Source organism: Brugia malayi (genome assembly GCF_000002995.4).
Source record: "Brugia malayi strain FR3 genome assembly, contig: Bm_v4_Chr2_contig_001, whole genome shotgun sequence".
NCBI classification, from domain to species: Eukaryota; Metazoa; Nematoda; class Chromadorea; order Rhabditida; family Onchocercidae; genus Brugia; species Brugia malayi.
Genome location: NW_025062476.1, coordinates 11556265 through 11581805, shown reverse-complemented (window position 1 = coordinate 11581805; position 25541 = coordinate 11556265). Strand labels below are relative to the sequence as shown.

The 25541-nt window shown below is 21.0% G+C and overlaps 1 protein-coding gene across 1 annotated transcript; it reads right to left on the bottom strand.

Moving 5' to 3' along the window:
• Positions 1-1231: 1231 nt before the first annotated feature.
• Bm17546 (Uncharacterized protein) lies at positions 1232-4496 on the bottom strand (the record flags this gene model as incomplete). The annotated part of the gene is made up of 4 exons (XM_043079287.1): positions 1232-1458; positions 2013-2232; positions 3957-4016; positions 4254-4496. 4 exons carry the CDS (start codon positions 4494-4496, stop codon positions 1232-1234), a joined length of 750 nt encoding a protein of 249 aa, XP_042935221.1.
• Positions 4497-25541: the final 21045 nt, after the last annotated feature.

The following is a 25541-nucleotide window of genomic DNA, read 5'->3' as shown; positions in this document are numbered from 1 at the left end:
ATGAAATAAGACCACCGGAATATTCAAACTGTTAACTTCAACAAGTTCATTAGTTTTTCAGTGGATAAGATTAAGTAATAATGAAAAAGAAAATCATTTGTCCTTAAATTACTATTTACTGTATTCTAATCTAAATACTTTCTTCACTTATCCTATGCATTTATTTGTGTTGTTATCTTATTTGCATTATTTACATATTTCAAATGTCACGCATTCAGCAATATTTCTACGTGTGCGTAAGCTAATTAACAACGTTACGGTTATACGTTTGAGTAAACTCGAATATACAAGTGTTTTGTTTTTTTTTTTTTGTAATGAAATATGATTATCATTAGTTTTATGCACATACCTGTAACAAGAATTTTAAGCCAGTCTCAATTGATCTCGTAATTATAGGATAAGTTATTATTATTTATAAAAATATTTGCTATAATCTATTGTTGAATCTCAATAAACAATTCCAACTTAAATTTAATTTCTGAGGAATTTTTACTGAGAGAAAATTTTTTTTAGAAGTTTCGATTTAGCTTTGCTTATTTATTAAAATGATTTCTGATTTAAAATTTTCTGGCTTTTCCTAAATGTAATAAGTAATTAGATATTTTAAAATAAGATTACAAAAATGATTGAATAAAATACAATTAGATGGTAGTAGAAACAATGAGACAGATGACAAAAAAAAAAAAAGAAAATAGCATATCCCCGTAATTAATGTAGTGAATTGAACGAGTAAGCGAATTAATGAAGCAATAGTATTGAATAAACATTAACTGATGATGGAATTTGCATTAAGTTAATGCGATAATTTCCTAAAATCTTATAGCATCACAATGACATCATTTCATAAAGTTTTAAGGCTAAAACAATTGAATTAGAGCCTAGCATTTATGTTTACATTTTTATAAAAAAAGAAGGAAAATTTTGCTTAATTTTCGAATTTATTTCAATCATTAAAAATTTTCAATCGTTATTAAATTTGTTAATAAATAAATATTTAATTATGTAAAACGGAGTTAATGAATGAAAGATTTATAAATGAAATATGAGATAAATTTCAATGAACCAAAAAAAAAAAAAAAAAAAAAAAAAAAAGAAGAAAAACAATTATCACTTATTTTATCGCTAATTTATTTATTAGATCAAAAGTATTATTCAAAACTAATAGTAATAGTAATAATAATAATAATAATAATAATAATAATAATAGTGATAGTAATAATATTATTCTTAATTACAAGAAGCAATCACCATCCATAAAATGTGTATTAGCAATTGTTATCGAATCATACTGAACATTTTTTGATTCATTTTTCATCCACATTTTTCTCAATGCTCGTCGATATGGTCGCAGTAAAATTAAATTAATTAAAGCATTTGAAAGTGGATGAATGCCAATAATTGCTTCACCAACGGTAAACCATATCATATTAATATCAATTGAACACATCAAAAAAACATCTGAAATGTTATTTAAAATTTCAAAGTTATAATATTATTTGTTAAATAATTATTTCTACTAATTAATTATCAATTATATTAATTTGGCAATTCGCAAATATTCACAATTAGTTCATAATAATTTAACAAAAACAACAAATCTTTCATTAATTCAAATTAGTGTCAACATAAAAATAAAATTGTTATGTGCAAAAATATTTGACACAAATATGTAATAATATTTAATTTAAAATGTTAATTATTTAATTAAAGCTGTATTATATAAATTAATCAATTTCAATTATGAATTCAAATTTCCAGAATAATTTTAATCATTAAGAAGTGATAATTTCTTCATTTTTTTTTTTTCTAGTGAATATCAAATATTAATAAATTCTAATCAATCATTCATTAAATAAATGAATATTAATTAATAATATATATTATATAGCATTCTTAAAAATTGTTTCTTACAGTTTATTAACTTTTTTTTCTTATCATTTTAAAATATTTTAATGATAAAAATTTTTTAATCTTATTAAAAAATTAAAAAAAAAAAAAAACAAAAGACAAACTTGCAATATAATATGGTGTAGCTAAGACAAGTGGCATAAATGCTTGTAAAATATATGTGTAAACAATCGCTTTTTGTTGTTGCAAATGTCTCGGATTTAAACTTCGCCCACTTTGCTTCCTAGCTGCTTTGGACTGTCGTCGAACAATGGATGAAAGCACTAATAGATTGCAAATGAATGAGAAAATGAAAAATGATGGCGATAAGACGAAGAAAACAAACTGAAAAATATTATAATTATTAATTAAACAATTAATTTAGCAATACATTTTGAAAATAAATGATATAAAATATTAATTTTGTCATAGTTTGTTTTAATTTAATGTACTTTTTTGAGCTTACAAATTAGTTAATTAATATATTTTGAACAAAAAAAAAAAAAAAAAAACGTGTTGAGATATTAGGAATGAAAATTTATTATTATCAAATGCGTATATTTTAAAGCTTTTGTGTGAATTTTTGATAAGAATAGTAAATGAAAAAAATAAATTAGCATTTTATAATAGTAAATAACACTAATTAGCTTATTACTTATTAACATTAGTTAGTATTTAATTGGTAATGCACTAATTAACATTTGTTGAAATTAGTTAATTAATGAAGTATTGTTAATAAGTTATCAATTAGCTAATTACTGGAAATAATTCATAATGACACGGTCTTTCAATTGTGCTAATATTAAAAAAAAAATATTTAAATGGATTAAATGTAATATTATTTAACAATCTATCATTTAAAAATAGGAAAAATTTAAGAAATGAAATGCTAATATTATAACTTTATGATTTTAATTCTAAGTATAATTTTAATTTTCAATTCGACAACATTCGAACGATAAAAGAAAAAAAAAAAGATTTTTTGTTTTTAAAGAGTTAACTTTAACATTAATTACTGTTTATTAAAAATTTTAGAAAAAAAATGAGTTAGTTATGATATTTGCATTTTAATGCTTCTCTTATGAATGTAGAATAAATTTTTTTTTTCAATTTAAATGTTAAATCTTTCATGAAATTTTGTTAAATGAACATTTTATAAAAATTTTTTTACTACAATTTTAATTTAAAATAAAGTATTTTTTTTAAAAAAAAAAAAACAACGCTAAAAATTTATAGCTATTTTTTAATTGCAAAATTATCTCGCAAGTCATTATTAGGCTGTTTTCACTAAAATTATTTTTTTTTATGAAGACAAAAAAAAAAAGAAAAAATTAAAAAGTGAAATAAGATGAAATATTTGCAGAAATTTTATTCTACCTTAATGGATCTATTAAAATGATGAAAAAATTGATCGATTATTGGATAAGTGATAATAATAATAATAATAATTATTATTATTATTATATTGTACTGTCTTATTTTTTAGTTTTCATTTTTATTTGCATTTGTTAATTTTATAAAATTACACTAATTTCAACTAATCTATTGAAAATCGCAAATGAGTTATTTAAATATTTCACATTTAATTATTTAGAATTTATTAATTCGTAGCAGTTTTATTTATAAAATTCATTATAAAATTTCATTATTTATTTTGCAAATAAATTAGTAAAATTTTACTTTTTTATTTTCTACATTTTCTCTTTTTTTTTTTTTTTTTTTTTTTAACTTTACTAACATTTTTTTAGCGCTCATATTATTCTTAATATTTAAAAAATAATTCAATTATATAAAATGAAATATACTTTATTCCTTTCTGGAATTTAAAATTTCTTTTCCTCTCATCAATAATTCACAATTAATTCATTTTATCTCATTCATTCATTCCTTCCTTTCTTCTCTTACAGTAATTTCAAGTGTATAAATGTAATTTTGCAATGTTCAGCAATTAATATAATTAATTAATTAATTAATTCTTTTCCACTTTTTATCCATTTTCTTGAAACATTTTCAAAAATTTAAATTTTAATTATTTTAAAAATAAAAAAAAAAAAAAAAGAAAAACTTACAACATTTGTATAGGGTGACATTCGTATATATGCAAATATGTAATCATAGAGGAGCACATCCTGAAGGCAAAGATCGTAGATTGCAATTAACATTGGAATTATAAAACAAGTGAGAATGATTACTGTTAATGTTTTAATACTTAAATCACAGTTATGACATACTAGTAGCCATTGATCGATGGCTAATACAGGAAAGAGGAAATAGATGACGTACGTGGTATTGTAAATAACCGTACGTAAAAAGCTACAGAGGAATAGACTGAGTTTAATATTACCAAAGAGCATAATTAAATAGACTGAATTAAGCATCAAAAATCCAAAAAGACCATACAAATTGGCAATTGTCATGCCTAATGTTGGATATTTGACACGTGCCGAAATTAGACGTTTTTTAAGGCCCATATAAGCTAGTAGAATATTTGGTGGTACAGCTAAGCAATACAGTGTAATATAAATGATTGAATTAGGCAGATATGATTCCAATACAGGCACTTGATCATTTAGGTCTGATGTATTCTCAACTTTTTTGTAAAATGACATCCTGAAAATTTTGAGAATTTTTATCAAATAAATGATTCATTTATGAATTAAACAAATACATTAAGCATATTTACAAAAATTTAGTGCTAATGAAATATGCAAAAAAAAAAAAAAAAAAAAGAAAAATGATTATTTCTACTTTTACTCATTTGCAATAAGCTTAATTAAATTGTTTCAGCGAGTAGCAAAGAAATTGTTAACAAAATGGAAAAAGAAATAATTAATATTACTAATTTAATATAATTGAATTTAAGTTAAGTATATTATATACGTTTCAATTCTTCATGCAATGCAAAAAGGATTAAGCAAATTAGTGAATTAATTAAAGATTCAATTTATGATTATAACTATTAAAGTAACAAAATATAATGAATGAATTAACAAATTAAAAATTCAAAGATTCGTATGAAAGGAGAATGTTTTGTTTAAATGCTAATTATCACAATAATTTAATTATTATTATGCTTAACATTTATGCTTAAATTACTTTCTTAATTAGTTAATTAAAATATAGCAAAATTATTGTTCGAGAATTTTCAAATAATTTATAAAATTACTTAAAATTATAATTTTTATTTCACTATGTTCTTATTGCTTAAATGATAAATTTTTACTTGACAATATTTTTTTCATAGATATATGCAAGTTTTTTATTTTGTGATAAATTTAGAATGATAAATTCTACCATAATTTATCACTAATTATCTGTTTCTAATTAATTATTTAAGTTCATAATTCATAGTTCTGAGCTTTAACAAATAGCTATAATTCATATAAACAATGTCATATTTAAATGGACTGATAACAATAGCAATCAATTAGCAATTAATATTATTGTAATATCGTATAATTACTCTTTCTGCCATAGAGTAATTAATTTTATAAAATTTTATAATGAAAAAATGAAATGGTTGTATACTTGAAGAATGGAATGATAAGCACTGATTGATTGATTGATTGATTGATTAATCAGAAAAATTCAATAATATCTTAATATAATAACTATTCACAGTTTAATAGTATTCTTAGAATAATACTGAGCTATTTTATGATTCCATCACTCTAAATTTACAGAAAAATTCTATGATTATACGATTATGGAAAACTTTCATGATATCACGATTATGATATGATTCCATGATTCTACAGCTTTGCAATTATGGATAATAAGAGAAGATATTATGACTATGAGAAGATACTATTAGCTTATGATTATGGATAGAGTTTATGATACTACAATTGTGAGAAGATTCTACAATTCTACGATTCTAGGATTATGGTTGATGATAAGATTTTACCAGCATGGAAAACTACGATTATATAATACGACGAATTATAAGAATAATACATGATACTATGATTATGAAAAAATTCCATGATACTGCGATTATGAGAAGATTCCATTATAATTATAAAATGATTCAATGATATTACAATTACGAGAAGATTCTATGATATTATGATTGTAAGAACAGAACAATCTATGATATTGCGATTATGATTTGATTGTTACGATTTCATGATTATAAAATGATTATAAAATGAAAGTAAATGACAGTCAGTAAAATATCTATCAATTGCTAATGTTTACCATAAGATTTTTTTTTTTTTTTTGAAGCTTATTGCTTAAAATTTGCTCAGTCATGCAAAAGACTTTATTTTTTTTTTTTACTATGAAATTTAATAAAATCAATGTATTTGTATTCATGGCGCAAATAACATAAATGTGCATTGAACAGGAAATGCAGATAGCGCCCAGCATAAAGCATCATGTTGATAATAGTGAATTTATGACATTAAGCTTAGTTGTTAGCATTATTAGCATTATTTTTTAATCCATAAAAAATCAAATTCATGGTACCAAATAAGCCCATCGTTTGGTTTTATTTGCAAAAGTTCTCTTTTTTTTTTTTACAAATTTTAACAAATATTCAATAATTTATATCTTATAGAAATTTTTTTTAAAAAAAAAACACGAAGTATTTTAATATTTTAAAGAACAAAAAAAAAAAAAAAAAAAACATTTTATCAAAATGTTTTTTAACTCTCTATTGAAAACATTTGATTTAATTTTAATTATTATCACTAACTAATATATTAACAACAAACGCTTTTACTCGTTGTCAAAGAAAGAAGAAAAAAATAGAAATTGAATTTCTTATCAAAAATAGTTAACAAAAACTTAAATATAAAAAAAAAAAAAAAAAAACAAAAAAGGAAACACAAAAAAAGACTTTAAAACTTATTTATTTTTTTTTTTACAATTAATAATTGATATTTCATTCAAATATTCTTATTCTTTCTTCAAATGACAACAATGATAGCATTATATTATCATATTATATAATTATATTTTATAAAAAATTGTAATTTTGATTAATTAAATAGTTTTCATTTTCAATAAGTTCGTGCGTTTTTTTCATTTATTAAATTGAAATAGAAATTTCTTAATGATTTCTTTTAAATTTTTCTTTCGTTTCTTTAATAAAAATAGTCACTGATGTTTGAAAGTGATATCAAATATATTTGGTGACAAATGAAAAATATCATTTGCAATGATGTCAGCATAATCGTATCATTTAAAGTGATTTAAGCTTATTTAATCAAATAACTAGGCTTATTAGACGTCATCATTACTAGGCTAATAAGCTTAGCATACTTAAGCAAATGATTACATATAATACCGATTGATGCATGCAGTTATATTTGATTAAATAAGCTTAAATCAATAAAAAATGCTAGATTTTTGAAAAAATTCAAATTTGAAAAAAAACTCAAAATAAGCCAAAAAAAAAACAAAATAAAAACTAATAATTTAATATTTTTTTAATACAAAATGATGAATCAAATAGATTTACATATCTATTACTTATCTATAAAATGCATAAATAAAATTTTTATAAATAAAATTAATGCTATTTAAGTTGCTAACTAGTTTATTAATTTATCAAAAATACTTTTAAAATTGTGTAACATTTGAATAGCTTCGACAAATTAATTAAGCAATAATTAATTTTATTTTATTTCAACAATTTAATTGACATTTAATTTAAAAAGTAAGCGATTTTTTTTTCTTTCCTTATTTTTTCCTTTTCCTTTCTGTCCATAAATTTTTAAACGATTTTATTTGCTTATTTATTTGTTTGTTTTTTTTTTTTTTTTTTGTTTTTGAAATCTATTTAATAAAGCATTAAAATATTGGCACTTATGAACTAGAATGAGTGCATGGTGAAATTTTTATTACTGAAAGTTTTTATGACTAAAAGTTTTTATTACTAAAAAAACAAAATTTTTATTTTTAACCAATTTTTTGTTTATTATTGAAAAATGTTGAAAATTATAAAATTTTGGCTTATTTTCAGCGTAATTTATGAAAATTCAGGGTGGTAATTTTAGCTTCCAAAGTAAGCAACAAAAAGAAAAAAAAAATATGTGAATGTGCCATATTTAATAGTACAAATATTTTAATAAATAAGCAATAATTAAGAGTTAGAATTATTGGCATTTTTGAAGTGATTAGAATAAAAAAAAAAAAAAAACGATTGAAATGATAATAAAATACTGTTAAATGATTTGATAAATTTCAGAAGTAAAAGTATAATTAGCCAATTAATTTTAGAAATAATTACAATTTGTTGTCAAAAGAAACAGATGCAAAGATAAAGTTAAATTGATATCAAATTATTGAAAGAAATTAATTTAAGGTTAAATGAGGGTTAAATATTTGATTGCAAAAATTTGTTTGATAATAACAAAAAATAAGAAATTTGATGCAAATTAGAACGGTTAAACAAAACAAATGCATTTTATTTGTTCAAAATTTTATTACAAAATTTTATACTTTTAACTTTTGCATAAGAAAATTATTACATTTGAAATTTGATATTAGCATTCTAAATGTTATCAGATGCTAGTCAATAAAATTTTTATTGACTGACCAATGATCAATTTAAATTAATTGATCACAAATTTGGATAAAAAATTAATGGAAAAAGTTTTTCTATTGTTTTAAAATGAAAGGAAAAAGATTTTTACTGAAATATTATTTCAGAAAATTTCATACTGTTCTAATGATTTACAGTCATAACTTTAAGCACTTCAATAAATTGCAGTCATTTTGTTGAAATTCAATAATTTACTTGAAAAATGAAATAATAAAATAAAATTTTTATTATCATTTTTTGAAAATATTAGCAAAAAAAATATTTCTTGCATAGCTTAAATCAATTATTGAATACAAATAAACAACAAAAATTTACATTTTAATGATTTCATCAAAATTTACTTAATTTTAATTGCAAATTTTAATTTTAACTTTGCAAACTTTTAATATAATAGTGATTGTTATTGATAGAACTGATAAATCTTAGATAAGTTTATCAAATATTATCAAAAAAAAAAAAAATACTATTAAATGTTTCTTAATTTATCTGTCTAATAGCACTAATAAATGAAGTTGAAATAACAGTTACCATTTTGAAAAACGATCAAATGGCAAAGTTTGAATTAAATATGGAAAAGTTATATTTCTCTTTCTGTCTCTTTCTTTTTCTGCTTTTAAATTTGAATTTGATCTCTCTCTCTCTCTCTCTCTCTCGAGAGAGAGAGAGAGAGAGAAAGGAAGAAAAAAAAAGATGTTACAATATTTGAATCGATAGCTAATTAAATTTAAACAATACATTTGCTAATTTTCAATCAATTATCATTAATTAAATTTTAACACTACATTTACTTTTTATTTTTTATTTGTTTGATAAAAGTATTTAAAAAAAAAAAAACAAAAAAACAAAAAAAAAAACAAAAAAAAAAGGAAAACGAATGGTTTATGTAAATGTAACAAAAAAAGTAAAACTCAAATGACATTTTAAAACATTTTTGTTAAGCAAAAGGGATTAAATTCAAATGACAGCAATATAAACAGATCAAATTAAAACACAAACAAATTAAATTAAATCTTAAAATATATATATATAAACCAATATATGAATTTCACTTGTTTATATGAAATGAAAAATTTTTGAAAATTTCATATGCTGTTGAAATTTAAATTAATCAAAATTTTTCATTATAATTCCATTATAATGAAATGGTAAAATGGATTAAAAATATAAATTAATTTTTTTATTCTGATTAATTTGAAATAACAAAAAAAAAAAAAAAAAAAAAAACGAAAAAGAATAATAATAATTATCTAATCAAATAATAATTAGTAATAAGAAATTTAATTAATACTTAACATTTCATTACCATAATTTTTCTTTTTCAAACATAAACAATTCTTTTTTAAATAATATATGATAAATTCAATTGCGCAAAATAAAATTATGATTTTATATTTCATTTGAAATTATTTGAAGTATTTATATATGTCATTTAGCAAATTGTTCACTTACAATTTTCGGTTATTATTTAAAATTCTAATTAGGTTTTTTTTTTTTGAAAAAAATGAAGGTTTTTTAATTTTATTAATGATAATTAAGCCTGAAATAACAAAATTCGAGTGAATTCATTTTTTTTTTTCTTTTTTGCTATAATTAAAATTTTCTTACTTTTATTTCAGGTTGTATGCAAAATGTTCAATGAAATTTTTAGAATAAATTATATCAAATTTCTTTTTTTTTATTTCAAATTACTACGCAATTTATTTGCAATGATTTCCCTAATTAGAAATCAAAACAATTATCGTAATTACTTAATTATCGTATAATTTTATTTCAAACTTTTTTTTCCTTTATCTGATTAATTTATCTGATAAGCATAAGATAGATAAGTTTACTAGGCTCTTTATTAGCTTGAAGTGTTATTTTTCTTTTTTTCTCGATCATAAAAATTATCATTGATTATTTTACTGTTCATTATTTAATAATAATTCCATCCAGAAAAAAAAAAAAAGAGCCCAATTAGTTTACTGTCTTTTTAAATATATGAATTTTACTTGGCCAATATGCTTGTGATAGTATTTTTAGTAATTGAAATCGTTATGCAAATTTAAAAATGTACTTAAAAATGTACGTAAGCGTAAAAAAAAAAAAAAAAATTACGTTTCACGTTTACGTATTAAGGTCAAAATATTTTCATTTATTTGAAAAAGAAATTGAAATAAAAGAAGCAAATATTGAAGTGAAATAATCATTGTACAATTGAATATATTAGCTCAAAAAAAAATAAATAAATAAATAAATAGAATAAACAAACAAATTTTAATTAGTAAAATAATTTATTGTTTACAGTGTGACAAGAACGTTTTATTGCAAATTATTTATTATTAAATTTTACAAATAATTTTAATTGTTTAATCAAAATTTATTGGCAAGATGATAGATGAAAATTTGGATTTTAGTAAAAAAAAAATTTTGACTCTATTTGAATGATTAATTATTTGTTTATTTATTTAATTATTTTTTTAACAACGTTATTAGTATGTTATTGAGAAAACAATGAAATTACACTTCAGAAATTGCTAAAGCGTTAAATTATTGCAAAATTTCAAAAAAAAAAAAAAAAAATAAATAAATTGAGTTTTTGTATTAATTTTCAAACTTTACTTTGGATTTTATTGAAGATTTTTAACTTAAAAATTTATACTTTGATTTCCACCTGCAATAATTTACCATTTTACTATTTTGATAGTTTAATAATTTACTACTTTATAATTAAAAAAAAATTTTTTTTTATTGTGTGTGTTGTATAAAAATTTGTTATTCATTCTAGTAAAATATTATTTATTTTGGTCATTCAATTAATAAATTAATCATTAGCAACTTAATAAGTGATAAAACAAATGACAAAATTAATCACTGACGAATTAACAGCTGATAATATTATGATAAGTTAAGTTAGAGAGAAGTGTATATATTATTATAATTTTTTAAAATGAAGTAAAATTTTGAAAAATCTCTTTTTCTTATATTTTTTATTCTAAAAAATTTTCCTCCTTCATCAATTTCCTCAAATCATTTAAGTCAGCTCGATAAATATGAAAAAAAAAAAGTGATAATATTTCAAAGAGTAATAAAAATTGCTTGAAATAAAAAAAAAAATGATAGTTTAAATTTATGATCAAATCGCTTTTTCATTTTTTTTACTAAAGTCATAATGATTATGATTATAATAATAATAATAATAATATCATCAATGATTATTTTAATCAATGACAAAATAATGTAAAATATTATTATCGATTATTTTAATTATAATTATAAATGAAATCAATGATAAAATTCAATGAAATAGATATAATTATCGATGATTGTTTTTAGTATAAATGAATTATTATAATTGGAAATAATATTAATTATAGAATGAAATAAGATGAAACAAAATTTAAATAATTTTATAATCTTAAATTAATTTAAAACATATTTTACTAGTGAATATTAGAAAATAAAAAGTTAGATAAAATATAATTATATGCAAATATACACAAATAAAATGACAATAATGAAAGATAAGAAATGATAGAGTAAATTCAATTCAATCTATGCATTCAGAGAATTTACATTGTAAATAATTTTTTAACTCATTTCCTATCTTAAGCCAATTCAGGCTGAAAGAAATCATTTAGCTTTGGAAATATTACTTTTACCGAGAGAAAACCGGAAAAATGGAATGTTAATTTGTTTACTTCTAAATACACATGAATAAACACATTCATACAAGATGGAGAGAGGGAGTGAGAGAGAAAGGAAGGGAGAAAGAAAGAAAGAAAGAATGAAACTAATTTTCTGATAATTTAGAATTGATATATTCTCATTTTGTAAACAATAGATTAAAAGAGAAGTGAAATAATGCATGAATCATTATTCAGTAAGTAGATTTTTGTAATATTTTTTATTTTTTTCTTTAAAAAATTCGTACTTTTTAACTATAATTAATTAATTTTTAAATTTTAAATTCAGAAAAAAAAAGGAAAAAGAAACTTTTAGAATAATATAATTGTATTGATAAAAACTAATATCTATTAAATTGATTATTTTTTCTTTTTTTTTCTCTTTTTTTTTTGAATTTGTATTTGGAATAATTTTCTTTCCTTAAAATGATATTTCAAATTTTAAATCATATATATATATGTGCTGAAATGAACTTGAAATCATTTTGAAAAACTTTTGAATGTTTCAAAAAGAGTATTTTAACATTTATCAATAAAACAACGTATTTTTAAAACAATTCTTTTTTTCTCGAATGATAAATTAAAGGATAATTTATGTCATTTAAGTGAATTATAAATGTCAATCTTGTATGAAATTCAATATCAAATAGAGTTTTGACTCAGAGCTTTGTATTAAAATGTTGAAAAAAATGTTTAAAATAAAATTTTTAATTATATTAAAAAAAAAATCTTACATTGTAGCACTAATTGAGAATAATATGGTTTAAAATTTAATTCTGTAAATGATTAACATTGTAAAATAATTCTATTTCAAAAAAAAAAAAACAGAAATATTAATGATCAATTCAATCAAATTTCACTAATTTATTGTTAGAATGCTTTTTTTTTTTTTAATGCTCTTTTATAATAAAATGAACTTTCGAAAAAAAAATTTATTTCAATCGATTATTCTCGAAAAAATTATTAAATATTTAATAAAAATTATCAAGAAAAAATTAGATATTGTAAACAAAAAAAAAAAGTTATCGATATAAGGAAATGCATAATTATGCAAATAAATTTGTATTATTTTTTTTTTTTTATTTCAGCAACATTTATGGTAATATTGCAAAAAAAGAAAAAAAAAAAGACAAACTAATAAAAGAAATAAATCAAAATTTTTGTTTGACAAAATTATATAAAATAATTTTTTATACAAATTATATGTACTATAAATTAAACTGTAAAAGAAAAAATATTAAAAAAAAGAAAAAAAAAAACGACAAATTTTATAAAATATTATTTTAATACTAACTGTATGAGTTATAAATTAGATTGTAAAAATATTCCTTTTTTATTTTTTGCAATTATATTTATAATATTTTTAAATTAAATTAAAAAAAAAAATGTCACATATACATAGCATAGAAAAAAAAAAAAAAAAAAAAGAAAGAAAATGAGAGAATTTCGTAAAATAGCATTTTATAATTGACAAATTTCATAAATTAATATCTTATAATTTTTTTAAAATATTATTTTTTGTACAAAAATCCTACAAGTTATGAATTTAAAAATATTTCTTCTTTTTTTTTGTAATTAAATTTATAATATGTTTAAATTAAATTAAAAAGGAAACTATAATATAAAGCATTTCTTGATATTATCAATTGTATGTTTAAAATGAAAAGAAATGATTGTGACAAATTCAATCTTTCTCAAAAAAGGTTTCAATATTAGTAGTGTTTTGGATTATTTATTTCTAAATGAAGAAGAATTCAACCAAAGTTTTACTATCACCAGGGAATTAATAGCAATTTTCAAAAACATAAATATATTCGTTTCTTTTGCAGTTCATTCATCCATCAACTATTAAATTATCCTCAAGGGCAACCGCAACAATCATTTCTTATAAAATATACTGGGAGGAAAAAAAAAAAAAAAAGGAGAAAAAAACGAGAAAAAATAGAAAAAAAAAAAATGATATTTTAATAATTGTAAAAAAATACTTTGAAATTTACAAAGATTATTTTTCAAATTTCTAAAATTTATAAAATTTGTCAAAAAAAAAAATCAATGAATTACTTTTCGTTTTTTTCTTTTCTTTTTTTTAAAATCATCATTTAATGTTTGATTGATTTGTTGAAAAATTAAGAAAAGAAAAATGAATGAAATGAAAGTTATGCATTTGATTATTTTATTGATAAACAATTAACAATAATAAATGAGCAATTATAATTGATAATTAAATTGTTTAAAGTAAATTAGAAGTTTGATAATATATATACAAATATGCAACTCACTGGAATAAAGGCTTTAAAATTTAGCCATAAATTGAAGTCAAAGTTTAATCTGAAGTGTCTTTTAATTGTTGTTGTTCATTGTTAATTATTATTTTTTCGTTGTTTATTTGTTCTTTGCTCGTTGTTGTTTTTGTTGTTCCTTGCTCAATATTGTTTGTTGTTGTTGTTTATTGTTTAATATCAGAAAGTGAATAATTTCAACAATAATAACAGCAACGCTCTAAATTGTAAGATTCCATAATATTTATTGCAATCTAATAAATTGAAATTTTTTGTCGCAAAAATTTTCAATTCTTTTATTTCAAAGATTAATTTCTGCTTTTTTGACTGAATAAAAATTATCACTGAAAAGCTATTACAATTTTGCAGGAGGTTATCATTGAATGGTTATCACTATTTTTTTAACAGTTATCACAACCAAAAATCATTGAATATTTTTTAGAAAAATACAATGATTTGTAATTCCATTTTTTAAATGAATTTTTGTTTAAAATTTCATACAAATATCTATTTTAATTTAAAGGGAATATTTACAAATGTTACATTAATTTAAATCTAAAAAAAAAATTACTAATAATGATAGGTTAAAAATTAAAAAATGCGAAATATTTGAAATGACCAAATTTTTGTCATCTGTTACTTGTCATTATATTTTTTCACTAAAAGAAAAACGAAATTTAACTTTCTTTTTTCAGTTATTTTGTTAATGAAATTTTACTTTATTAAGTTTTAATTATTTCGAAAGTAGTGTAATAAAATAAAAAGCAGAAGATATAAGTTATTTTTATTTCATCAATGATTTTGGTAATGAAAGTTACAGAATTAACTTTTATCATATATTGTTGATTTGTTTACCCTCTAATAATTCTAAAGTAGTATAATCTTTCTAAACAACAAATATACTTTATTTATTTACTAAACAAAAAAAAAGAAATTAGTGTAATAAAAGGAATAACACTCTAAAAATACTCCACATTTTCATCAAAGAAAAAAATTTCATTCTTCAAGAAAATAGTATTTTTCTAAAATAGTATCTTTTTCAATGTAAAAAAGAAAAGGAAAAAAAAAAAAAACTTCAATTTTATTGATTTAAAATACTTTGCTAATATATTTAGCATACCTTTCTTTTCTTTTTTTTTTTTTTTTTTTTTTGCTTAAAATTTCAATTTTATTGATTTGTAAGAATTAAAAGATTTTGATAAATATCTTTTAGCTTACATTTTACTTATACTTATTTTGTATGCAAAAAAAGAAAAAAAAATGCATTAGCTTTTTTTTTTTATTATTTGCTAAGAAATCATAATATTAAGATTTATTTTTTCAAGCAGAAAATAGCTTTTGACCAGTTGCAACTTCTTTTAAGCCTTAGTTTTCTTTTTTTTTTTTTGTTTTGTTTTTTTCTGCTTAGAATAAAAGGAAGAAAAAAAAAAAGATGAATTAGCGATAATGGAAGTACATTACTGCACAATATTGCGCATTTTTTTTTGTTTTTAGCTCATTTATTTTTTATTTTTTCTAAATATTCTCATTATTATCATTATCATTAATCATTATTATTGTTATTATTATTATTATTATTATTATTATTATTATTATTATGAATAAAGGCGTCCAAATAAAATTATTCATTACTAAATTTTTCAAAAAACAAATTTCTCATGTATGTACTTTAAATGGAAAAAAATTAAATGAAATAAAAAAAAAAAAAAATTCGAAATTATTCAAATCAATATTTTAAATGTTTCTAATTATAATATTGATATATATTTTTATTTTTTATTTATTCATTATTTTGACTAATAAATTAGAAAATTAATAAATATAAGCAAATAGCTATTTATTTTATTTTCTTTTTTTTTTTTCTAAGAATGCTTTCATGATAATTAATGAGATACCTCAGGCATATTTACTAAATCTATTATTTATTCTTCTCCTTGTTTCCATCTCAATTTCCATTTGATGATTCGTTGTCACTCAAAATTAAATTATATCGTACTAATAGAGAGAAATAAATGTAACAAAATGTTAATAATTTTGGCAAAAATTTTACTAAGAATAAAAATCTAATAAATAAACAAAAATTTGAATGAAATTTAAAATATGTATTTATTAAATATGTATTAAAAATTTAACTAATTTCTAATTATAATGTAACAATTGAGAATAAACTTTTGCACTTCATTACTGTCAGTTTTTTGTTAGCAATGAAATCAATTCAAGCTTAAATAATTCAACTAATTAAACAAATCTTCAACAATTTTAATAAAACAACTGAAATTTCATTACTAAAGCATCATAAAAAAAATTTTTTTTTGTATAATTATAAAAAATAATTCATCCATTTGAATTATTCGATATCTAATTATATAGCAAATTTTTAATTCCTATTTTGCTATTTAATCTTAGCCCAAATAACAATTACTTAACTTTAAATTACTTACTTAGCTCCAATTACAATCAAATTAATCAATGTGGCATATTTTATCATAAAATATTTGTTCATTAGTTATTGCAAAATATCAAATCAAAAAGTAATTTTATTGAATTTATCGCTTCATCTACGTTAACAACAAATGAATAGAATAATGCTTAAAATGTAAACATGAATGCAATATAAATATTTAAAATGAAATAATAAATGATAATATATTGATTAGAGAAGGAAAAGAAAATGGTTGGAATAATATTTTTGAAATAATATAAAATTTCAATCGAATTTCCTTTTATTTTTAACATAAACTTTAACCATTCCTTTTCATGCTAAAAGTTTTCACTGTTTTTGTTTAATATTTGTTAACAATTTTATTTATTGAAATGATGAACTAGTATCAATAATTATCATGCAGCAATTAAATGATTGCTAATTAAATAAATGTTAAATTGATCAAAAGTTATGATCACAAAAAAAAAAAAAAAAAAAAAAATCATTTAAAAATGTTTAATATTATTTTAATAGAATTAAATAAAAATATGACATTTGAAAAATTTCTCTTTAAATCATTGCATATTTTTATTTTTTCCCCACTAATGTTTAATTTATTAAACTAAAAATTTTTTATAAACGCTTTTTATAAAAGGCTTTCATATTCAATTTTATCAAAATATTTTGATTAATTTAACTAATTGATGCATATTTATATACATATGTGCACACGTGTGTGTGTGTGTGTGGATGTATGTTTGTGTTGCATGCTGCATGCTGCATGTTGCATGTTACATAGTATTTTTCATCTATCTCACTACTTTGGTTATTAAAATTATATGAAATATTATTATCAAATCATTGAAAATTATTAAATGAAAGATTAAGATTTCACTTAAACCTTATTAATTAACAATCAATGGAACATAATATGCATGAATGTAGAGTTAAATGAAAATGTCAACGTATTTTTATATGCATATGACATTTTGATCATTTAGTTTATTTCACTTTTTTAAAATATTACTTTAAAAAAATGATATAAAATTTATAATGTCTGCGTTAATTTTCTAATACCATTAGAAAAACGAAAGAAATAATTGTAAACACTAATTTAAACGTTTTAGTTAAAAATGTAAAAAAATTTTTTTTTTTTTGAACAATAGGATATTTAACTTAGAAAACATTAATTTCTATCATTTTATTTCTAAAATATCATATCGAAAAGATAAAACAATTCTAATTATCTTAAATCCCAGAGATGACTGAATTATCATGGGAGACATTATGATTTTCTTTTTTACTCTTTTAAAATTATTGGTTTTCATTTGAGATATTTTAATGCATCTTTTCTATATTTTATTTTACTTATATTTTTTGAGAAATTTTTATAGTGATAATTTGCAAATAAGCAAAACCATTGAATTATAATCAAATCAATAAATAAGAAATAAAAATATATAAATAAAACCTAAATTATATAAATCTGATTTATTCAAGCAAATAAGCAAAGTTATTGCTCGAATTAGTACATATATGTTGATAATAAGTAATTAAATTCTAAATTAGTGAATAAAATACTTAATTTTAATTATATTTTAAGGTAAAATTAAGTTTGTAAATAAATAAAACGTGGTTAATAACTTTATAAATGATTAATTAAATGAATAGATGAAATACCCATATATAAATATAATTTCAATACAACATTTTTTTGGTATTTTTGTAACACAAAAATAAATGTGTGACAACTGAATGAATAAAATTAGAAAAATAAATGACTGTTATAAAAGGATTATAAATAAATCAGTACAGATTATTACTAATACTACTAATATCATTACAAATGAATTTTTCAAAATAATTACCACTAAAAGTTATACAGTTGAATTTGTCAAAACTTCGATTTATTTATGATAAACTGTAATACACAATTAAACTATACAATTTTATTAAAATACATTTGTTTGTTTCGTCAAAATTACAAATTAAAATTTGCCATGAAGTGAAGCAAAGAGGAAAAAAGATAGATATTAACATTACTTCTAATTTTATTGCACTTAAATAGTTTCATTCCTGTTGCTATTTCAATTATTAATTATCACTTACTTGAATTACTAATGTTATTGATGAATTCATGTTAATGAAAAATTTATATGTTGAAGAGAAGAAATACTTCATTAAAATTACTTACTACTATGAAGTAAACATTTTTCTACAATCATTTTTTTTTTTTTTTTGAATCTGATAAGCTTCTTAAAAAGCAACATTTAATTTTGAATAAAAGTTTTTAAATTTTCTTCAAAAAAAAAATTTTTTTTTTCTTAACTGAAATGTTGATAGAAAACATTAAAAATTTTTTAATTGCATTATCTTTTAATAATTAGTGCCAAAATTAATGCAAAACTAAAAGTTAGTAAAAAAAGTTTTTTTAAAAATTCTATTCCTTCATAAACAAATCAAAAAATGACACTTTTTAAGAGACTATATACGATCGCTTCCTAATATATCTGACACATTTTTTTTTTAATACTTACAAATTTCATCCAGTTTCATTTCTCCCCTCTCTCTCCCTCTCTCTCTCCCTCTCTCTCTCTCTTGATGTGGAGCCTTTTGTTATGTTAACTATTTACAGTTTGGAAGATTAGCTAGGATGTCAGAAGAAAAAGAATTGGTGAAAAAAATTTTGTTTTAAAATTTACAAACAAATCAAAAACATGGAAAATAATATTCCAATTTCTCTACCGTTTTTCATTTTACCACCAAAAGATTGATCATACTTTCCGGTTTAGAATATTTCTGGAAAACAAAGGAAACTATGAAATACAATATGAATATATTAATGTGTGCAAATATTTTGCGCACTCATGTGCTTATGCATACAATTTAATCACATTCTGTTTATAGTATAAATTTACCGGATCAAAGAAGATCATTTTCATTTTTTTCTTCATACTCATTTCGTTTCTTTCAATGGGTATTATTTTATCACTTTTTTTAAAAAAAAAAAAAATATCTTTAAAATTATCTATTTACTATGACTAAAATCTATTGGCATTAGCGATCAAAAGGAAATGAAGTAATATTTAAGAATGAGAAATGTCAATCATTCGTATGATAACAAATGGCGCAATTAAAAGTGTGAAATGATAATGTAAATGTTAAAGTTTTGAAGTAGGCGGAAAAAATGTCAAAGAAATTATTAGCTTAGTATAATAATTACTTAATCAGTTGCTTAATGAATTTGAAGTAAAATGAAAGCTCTCAAAAAAGATGGAATATTTATGCGAAAACAGATGCGGAAGAAAAGCTTTAACAGACTAGTAGTGATATTAAATAACTTCATGGGTGTGTCATTTTTGTTAAAGATTTTTTTTTTTCCTTTTCTTTTTAAGTCTATCTGGAAGTTGTCTTATTTTATTAGCTATTTCGATTTCATTCCTTTCTAAATGACGAACCCACATTTGAGAACGAGAAAATGCGGATCATATGATATTTTTTATCATCAATAGATCTTCCTATCTCGAAAAATAAAATGTTTTTTTATCTTTGCTTTAAAAAAAGAAATAAACTACCTAAAGCCATTGAATACTTTAAAAAAAAAAAAAAAAAAGAAACGAAGTTACTCTAACTGTACTTTGCCTTACAAATGCTGCCAGTAATTTTGTTCGTAATTTAAAATAATTTGAAACAAGGATAGTATTGCTAGTTTTCCATGTAGTTTTCCTTGATTGGTCGCATATGGTAGCTAGCAAGTTTACCTTGAAAGTAACATTCATGAAAAAAAATGAAAAGTCTTATTGTGATCCATGAGAAGTTATGGCTTATTACTGAATTCAGTATTTCTCCATTTATTTCTCAGCATAGGTTATGTTGCGCCAAAAAAAGTTGGAGATTGTAGCTGAAAGGAAACAGTTATCTGTATACAGTAATGGGGAATACAGTAATGCTTACTGTAACAAACTACTTTTGAATTATTGAATACAGTAACAGTTGTTGTAATATTCTCAAGGCCCAAAATATTTGCTACATAGTTAGTTATTGTAATGAGTCTATGACCCTGTCGGATACCGTAACGTTTGACTCAAAATACTGAATACAGTAGTGGTTACTACTGTATCACTCTAACTCAAAATATTGAACACAGCAAGAACTACCGTAATATCTTTACTCAGAATACTGGTTACTGTAATGGCCATGTAACAAATTTAAGGCTTAACATAGTGCAGAAATGCTGTCAGACTATTCAGCTGAGATACTTTAGAAAGTGCTACATTCTTTTTTTTTTTAATTTTTTATGTCGTTGGTAATAGAAAAGTGCAGAAGAAAATTTCAAGTCTGTTCCGCCGTTAAATTTCAACTTAAAATTTTTAGCTGAAAAATTTTTCCAGTCTTCAAAATTTTTTTTTAGTATGACATATGAAAAATAGATATTTTATAGATAAAGTAATTGCTAAATGATATAGATATGGAGAAATATTTCAATCATCTGTCTTAAGAAACCAGATAAGTAAATAGATAAGTAAGCATGCAACTGAAGTTAAAAAAATAATGTACAATTTAATGCAGACAAAAATTTGTATGAAAATAATAATTGGGAAGTACTGGATAAATTTTTAAATATCTCATTCATTTATTCATTCAACATATTGCAATTATTTGGTAAAAAATCCTAAAAATTTTTGTGATTACATGACTTCAATTTATGTAGAAAATTAAACTAACTCAACAAGCTTGCTTATAAAATTATCTGTCTAATTGATTATTTCTTAATAAAAATCACAAAAATTGCTTTAATTTCAAATTCTTCTTTGATGAATTATATCTAGGAACAATATCAGATACAATAAATGGGATAGAATAAATGGCAAAATAATTTGTGATAAATATTATCAAAATTAAAACGAATCAAGTGTTAATATGATAATTACGATCGAAAGTAAGACAGGTAGTAACTGATATTATTATAATTATTATTAAAACTTAGATAATTACTAAATGATAATAAGACAATTGCTATCAAATATAAAACAATTATCAAATGATAATGCGACAGTTATTATGAAAAGTAAAAAAAAAAAAAAAAATTATTTCAGTTAGGAAATATTGAAGATGAGAACGAAGATAGAATAAACAGAGATGAGATATGTTTCAAAATCTTATTGCCATGAATTTCCTCTTTATAATGATGTAAACTAATCAATTGCAGGATTCCCAGTTGCTTTCGTTTTGCTTCTTTACAAATTTCTGAAATGTTACTTTCTCCATAATTGGTTAAAGTAAAAAGATTGTAAACGAAATGATGTAAGAATTAGAAAATAAATATGAAAGGCATATATTCGTGCGTGACGCATGTTTGCGTGTATATGTTTTAGCATAGAATTGCAGATATTTATTTCAAAATGGAATGAAGTTATTTACATCTTTGTGTTGTGGAAGAGTAAACTTATCAAGAGTTGATTTATTTGAAACTCAAAGATCTTTCCTATTTGTCTTTGTATCTTTTTCCTTTTTCCGTGTTCATTGCTTCTTTGTATTCTTTTCCTACAATCGGTAAAGTCTTCAAGAAAAGTGCTCCCAGGAGATCGTCCTCATTATCCTAATTTTATTTATATCCAATGGATAGAAGATATGTCTCTGGCAACAAAGATGTTTTCAATCCATATATATATATCGTAAATTTTTAGTTTTAATAATGGATCGGTTCCGGATCATTCATTCCATACCATCACTCCATTTATCCGTCCATCATTCTTTTATACACATTGTTCCGTCCACACAACCATCCGTCCCATCCGTCCATCCATCCGCTCAGCCATCTATTCATCCATCATCTATCCGATCATCTGTTCATCCATGCATACATCATTCATACACTCGTCATCCGTTCACGTGTCCATTTATCCGTACATCCGTTCATCCATCCGTCATATTTATCTATCTATCCACTCTTCAATACAACCTTCATGTTGATAAAATCATTATTAAAATATTTACATATCACAGAATCATTTTGTACTGTGCAAATTAGCCTGACAAAAAATTTGTTCAAATTTAAAATTTTCCATTTCAATTATCTTATAATTATAAATTAATTTTTATGAAAAAAAAATCATTGATTGAATCAAAGATAAAATGAAAAGAGAAGGAAAAATTAAATTTGAAATGGAAAACGAAAATGGAAGGAAGGAAGGAAGAAGAAAATACTTCTATTAGATATGAAATACAAATGATACAATTCATTTATCACTGCAATATTTAAATGATATAAATGTGCAGAAAATGCGTAATTGATAAAAATAAAATAATTTATTTCATTTTATGTTTTTAATAATACAATAAATGAAAGTTTTTTTTCTCGTTTTTTATCTTTTCAAATTTAACAATATTTGGTTGATAAATGCAAATATGTGAAATTATTGACATTAAAAGAAAAAAAATGCGAATTATTCCTTAAATTAATGAGAAAATTAAAATTGCTAAAATTACATTCAAATATTTCATATAATTTAGCACATTGAAAAGGAAAATTAGCAAATAATTCGTTCTTTAAGATAAAATTATTTTTTTTTATGATATATTTTTCAAATATTTCTCGAATATTTATGCAAATTTATTCGAAAAAATTCACTCTATTAGAAAAAAAAAAAAGAATTTATATAAATATCAAAAGGATTTTCTTTTCATCACTATTATTTTTTGATGCTTTTTTCCATATTAGGCATTTCATAAATGGGACATTTTGCTGTCACATTAAGATAAATCAGTTATTTCAAATGGATTAAGTTATAAGTGACAGAAAGATTTAAAAAACTGAAATAAAATGAAATGAGAAAAGTGGTGGAAAAAAGAAGAGATAAGAAGATAACTTTTTTACTTATTTGCTTACCACAAATGATAAATCAGATATACAATAATAACTTAAACAACAAGAAAGAAAAAAATATGAATTAAAGAAAGTAGTTAAATGTCTAGCAAATAAAAGGAAGCAATTAGATGAATGACAAATTAAAGGAAACAATTAAATGACTAGCAAATTATAGGAAACAACTAGACGGTTGATAAATTGAAAGAAGCTTGCAAAATTAAAGAAAGGAAGCAGTTAAATGACTAGCAAATTAATGGAAAGTATTAAATTAAAGGAAGCCGTTAAACGATCAGCAAATTAAAGGAAATAGTTAGCTGATTGACAAATTTTGAGGAAGCCGCTAAATGACAAGCTAATGCTATGTGTCCTTTTAAAAACTAAAATGAAACAGTCAGAAGGACTATAAACTAAATTATCGCTGATGATTTGTTGTCACATTTTTTTTTAAAGATTAAAAAAAGAAAGCGAAAGTTCTAGAAATGATTTGGCTTATTTGTATGAGAAAAGTGTAATATATAATTTATGAAAATATACAATAGCATAATTTCATATTAAAAATTATAGTTACAAAAAAAGAAATATTTTCTGAGCGAAAATTTTAAATTATTAAGAAACAAATGAATTTCACTTTGTTTTATAAGAAAATAGCTATTTGACAATCAAAATTTGAAAGAAAATATTAACAGTGCAGCAAAATAAAAAAAAAAAAAATTTTCCTACTTTAAATAAAAAAAAAAAAATTTAAATTTCATAAAGTGAAAATCAAACGATGCTAAAATTTCATCATTTCTTTCTTCATTTTAGCTTTTCGAAATTATGAAAACAAAAAAAAAAAAAATTTATTGTAAAATCAATAAAAATTTAGCTACAAAAAGAAAAAGAAAAACAATAAAATAAAATAAAATGAGCTAAAGGAAATAATTTTATTTCATTCACATTATATTTCGTCATAATTTAATAAAATTAAATTTTTCATTTTTGAGAAAAATATCTAATATAATGTTTAAATTGTGATTACTTTAACAATATGATAATAAATTTAAACAATATATGATTTAAATTTAGGTATTATATCATTTCTATGATAACTTGAATTGATGCAATACTGCAATATTATATTATGCGATGAGTAAATTGAAATAAGTTCTAAAATTTTTTATTCAATTTTTTTTTTTTTTTTTTTTTGTACGGAATTTTGAAAATTTCATTGCAGATACCAGCAGATGTGATATAATTTCACAGATGAAATGAAATGAATGCTTACAGAAGCATTTTTTTTTTTTTTTTATTTAATTTTTTTAAATTTGCAATTTGCATGAAACCGTCAAATGGGATATTATTATTCCATACAAAAATAGCTTAGCAATTTAATTTTATAAAAAAAATTCGACAATGAAAATGTCAATATGAAGAACTATGGATTTTATTTGAATAAAAAATATGGTATATTTATTGGTTGAGAATTTTTTCGTTTTTTTTTTTTTTTTTTTTTCTTATTTTTTTGTTAAGAAAAAATAAATTGATAGAATAAAACTAAGAAAATGCAAAAAATAATCTAAAAATTTTGGTATGAATAATTTTGCAGAGAAAAAAATGAATCCTAATTTTTTCTTTGTTTTAATTAAAATAAATTTTTTAATTGGGCATTTATTTTAATTCAAAATATTTTTGTAACTAGAATAAATCCCTTCTAGAATATTTTATTTTTTTTTTTTTGTGTAAATAAGTGCAAAATTTTCACATAGGAATTGCGTATTAAATCTATTAGGCAATTAAAAAACGTAAAAACTTGGCGTGAAAAACGTGAAAATTTAGCATTACAATTAAGCATTGGAATTATGAAGCATTTGAATCTCGAAAAAAAAAA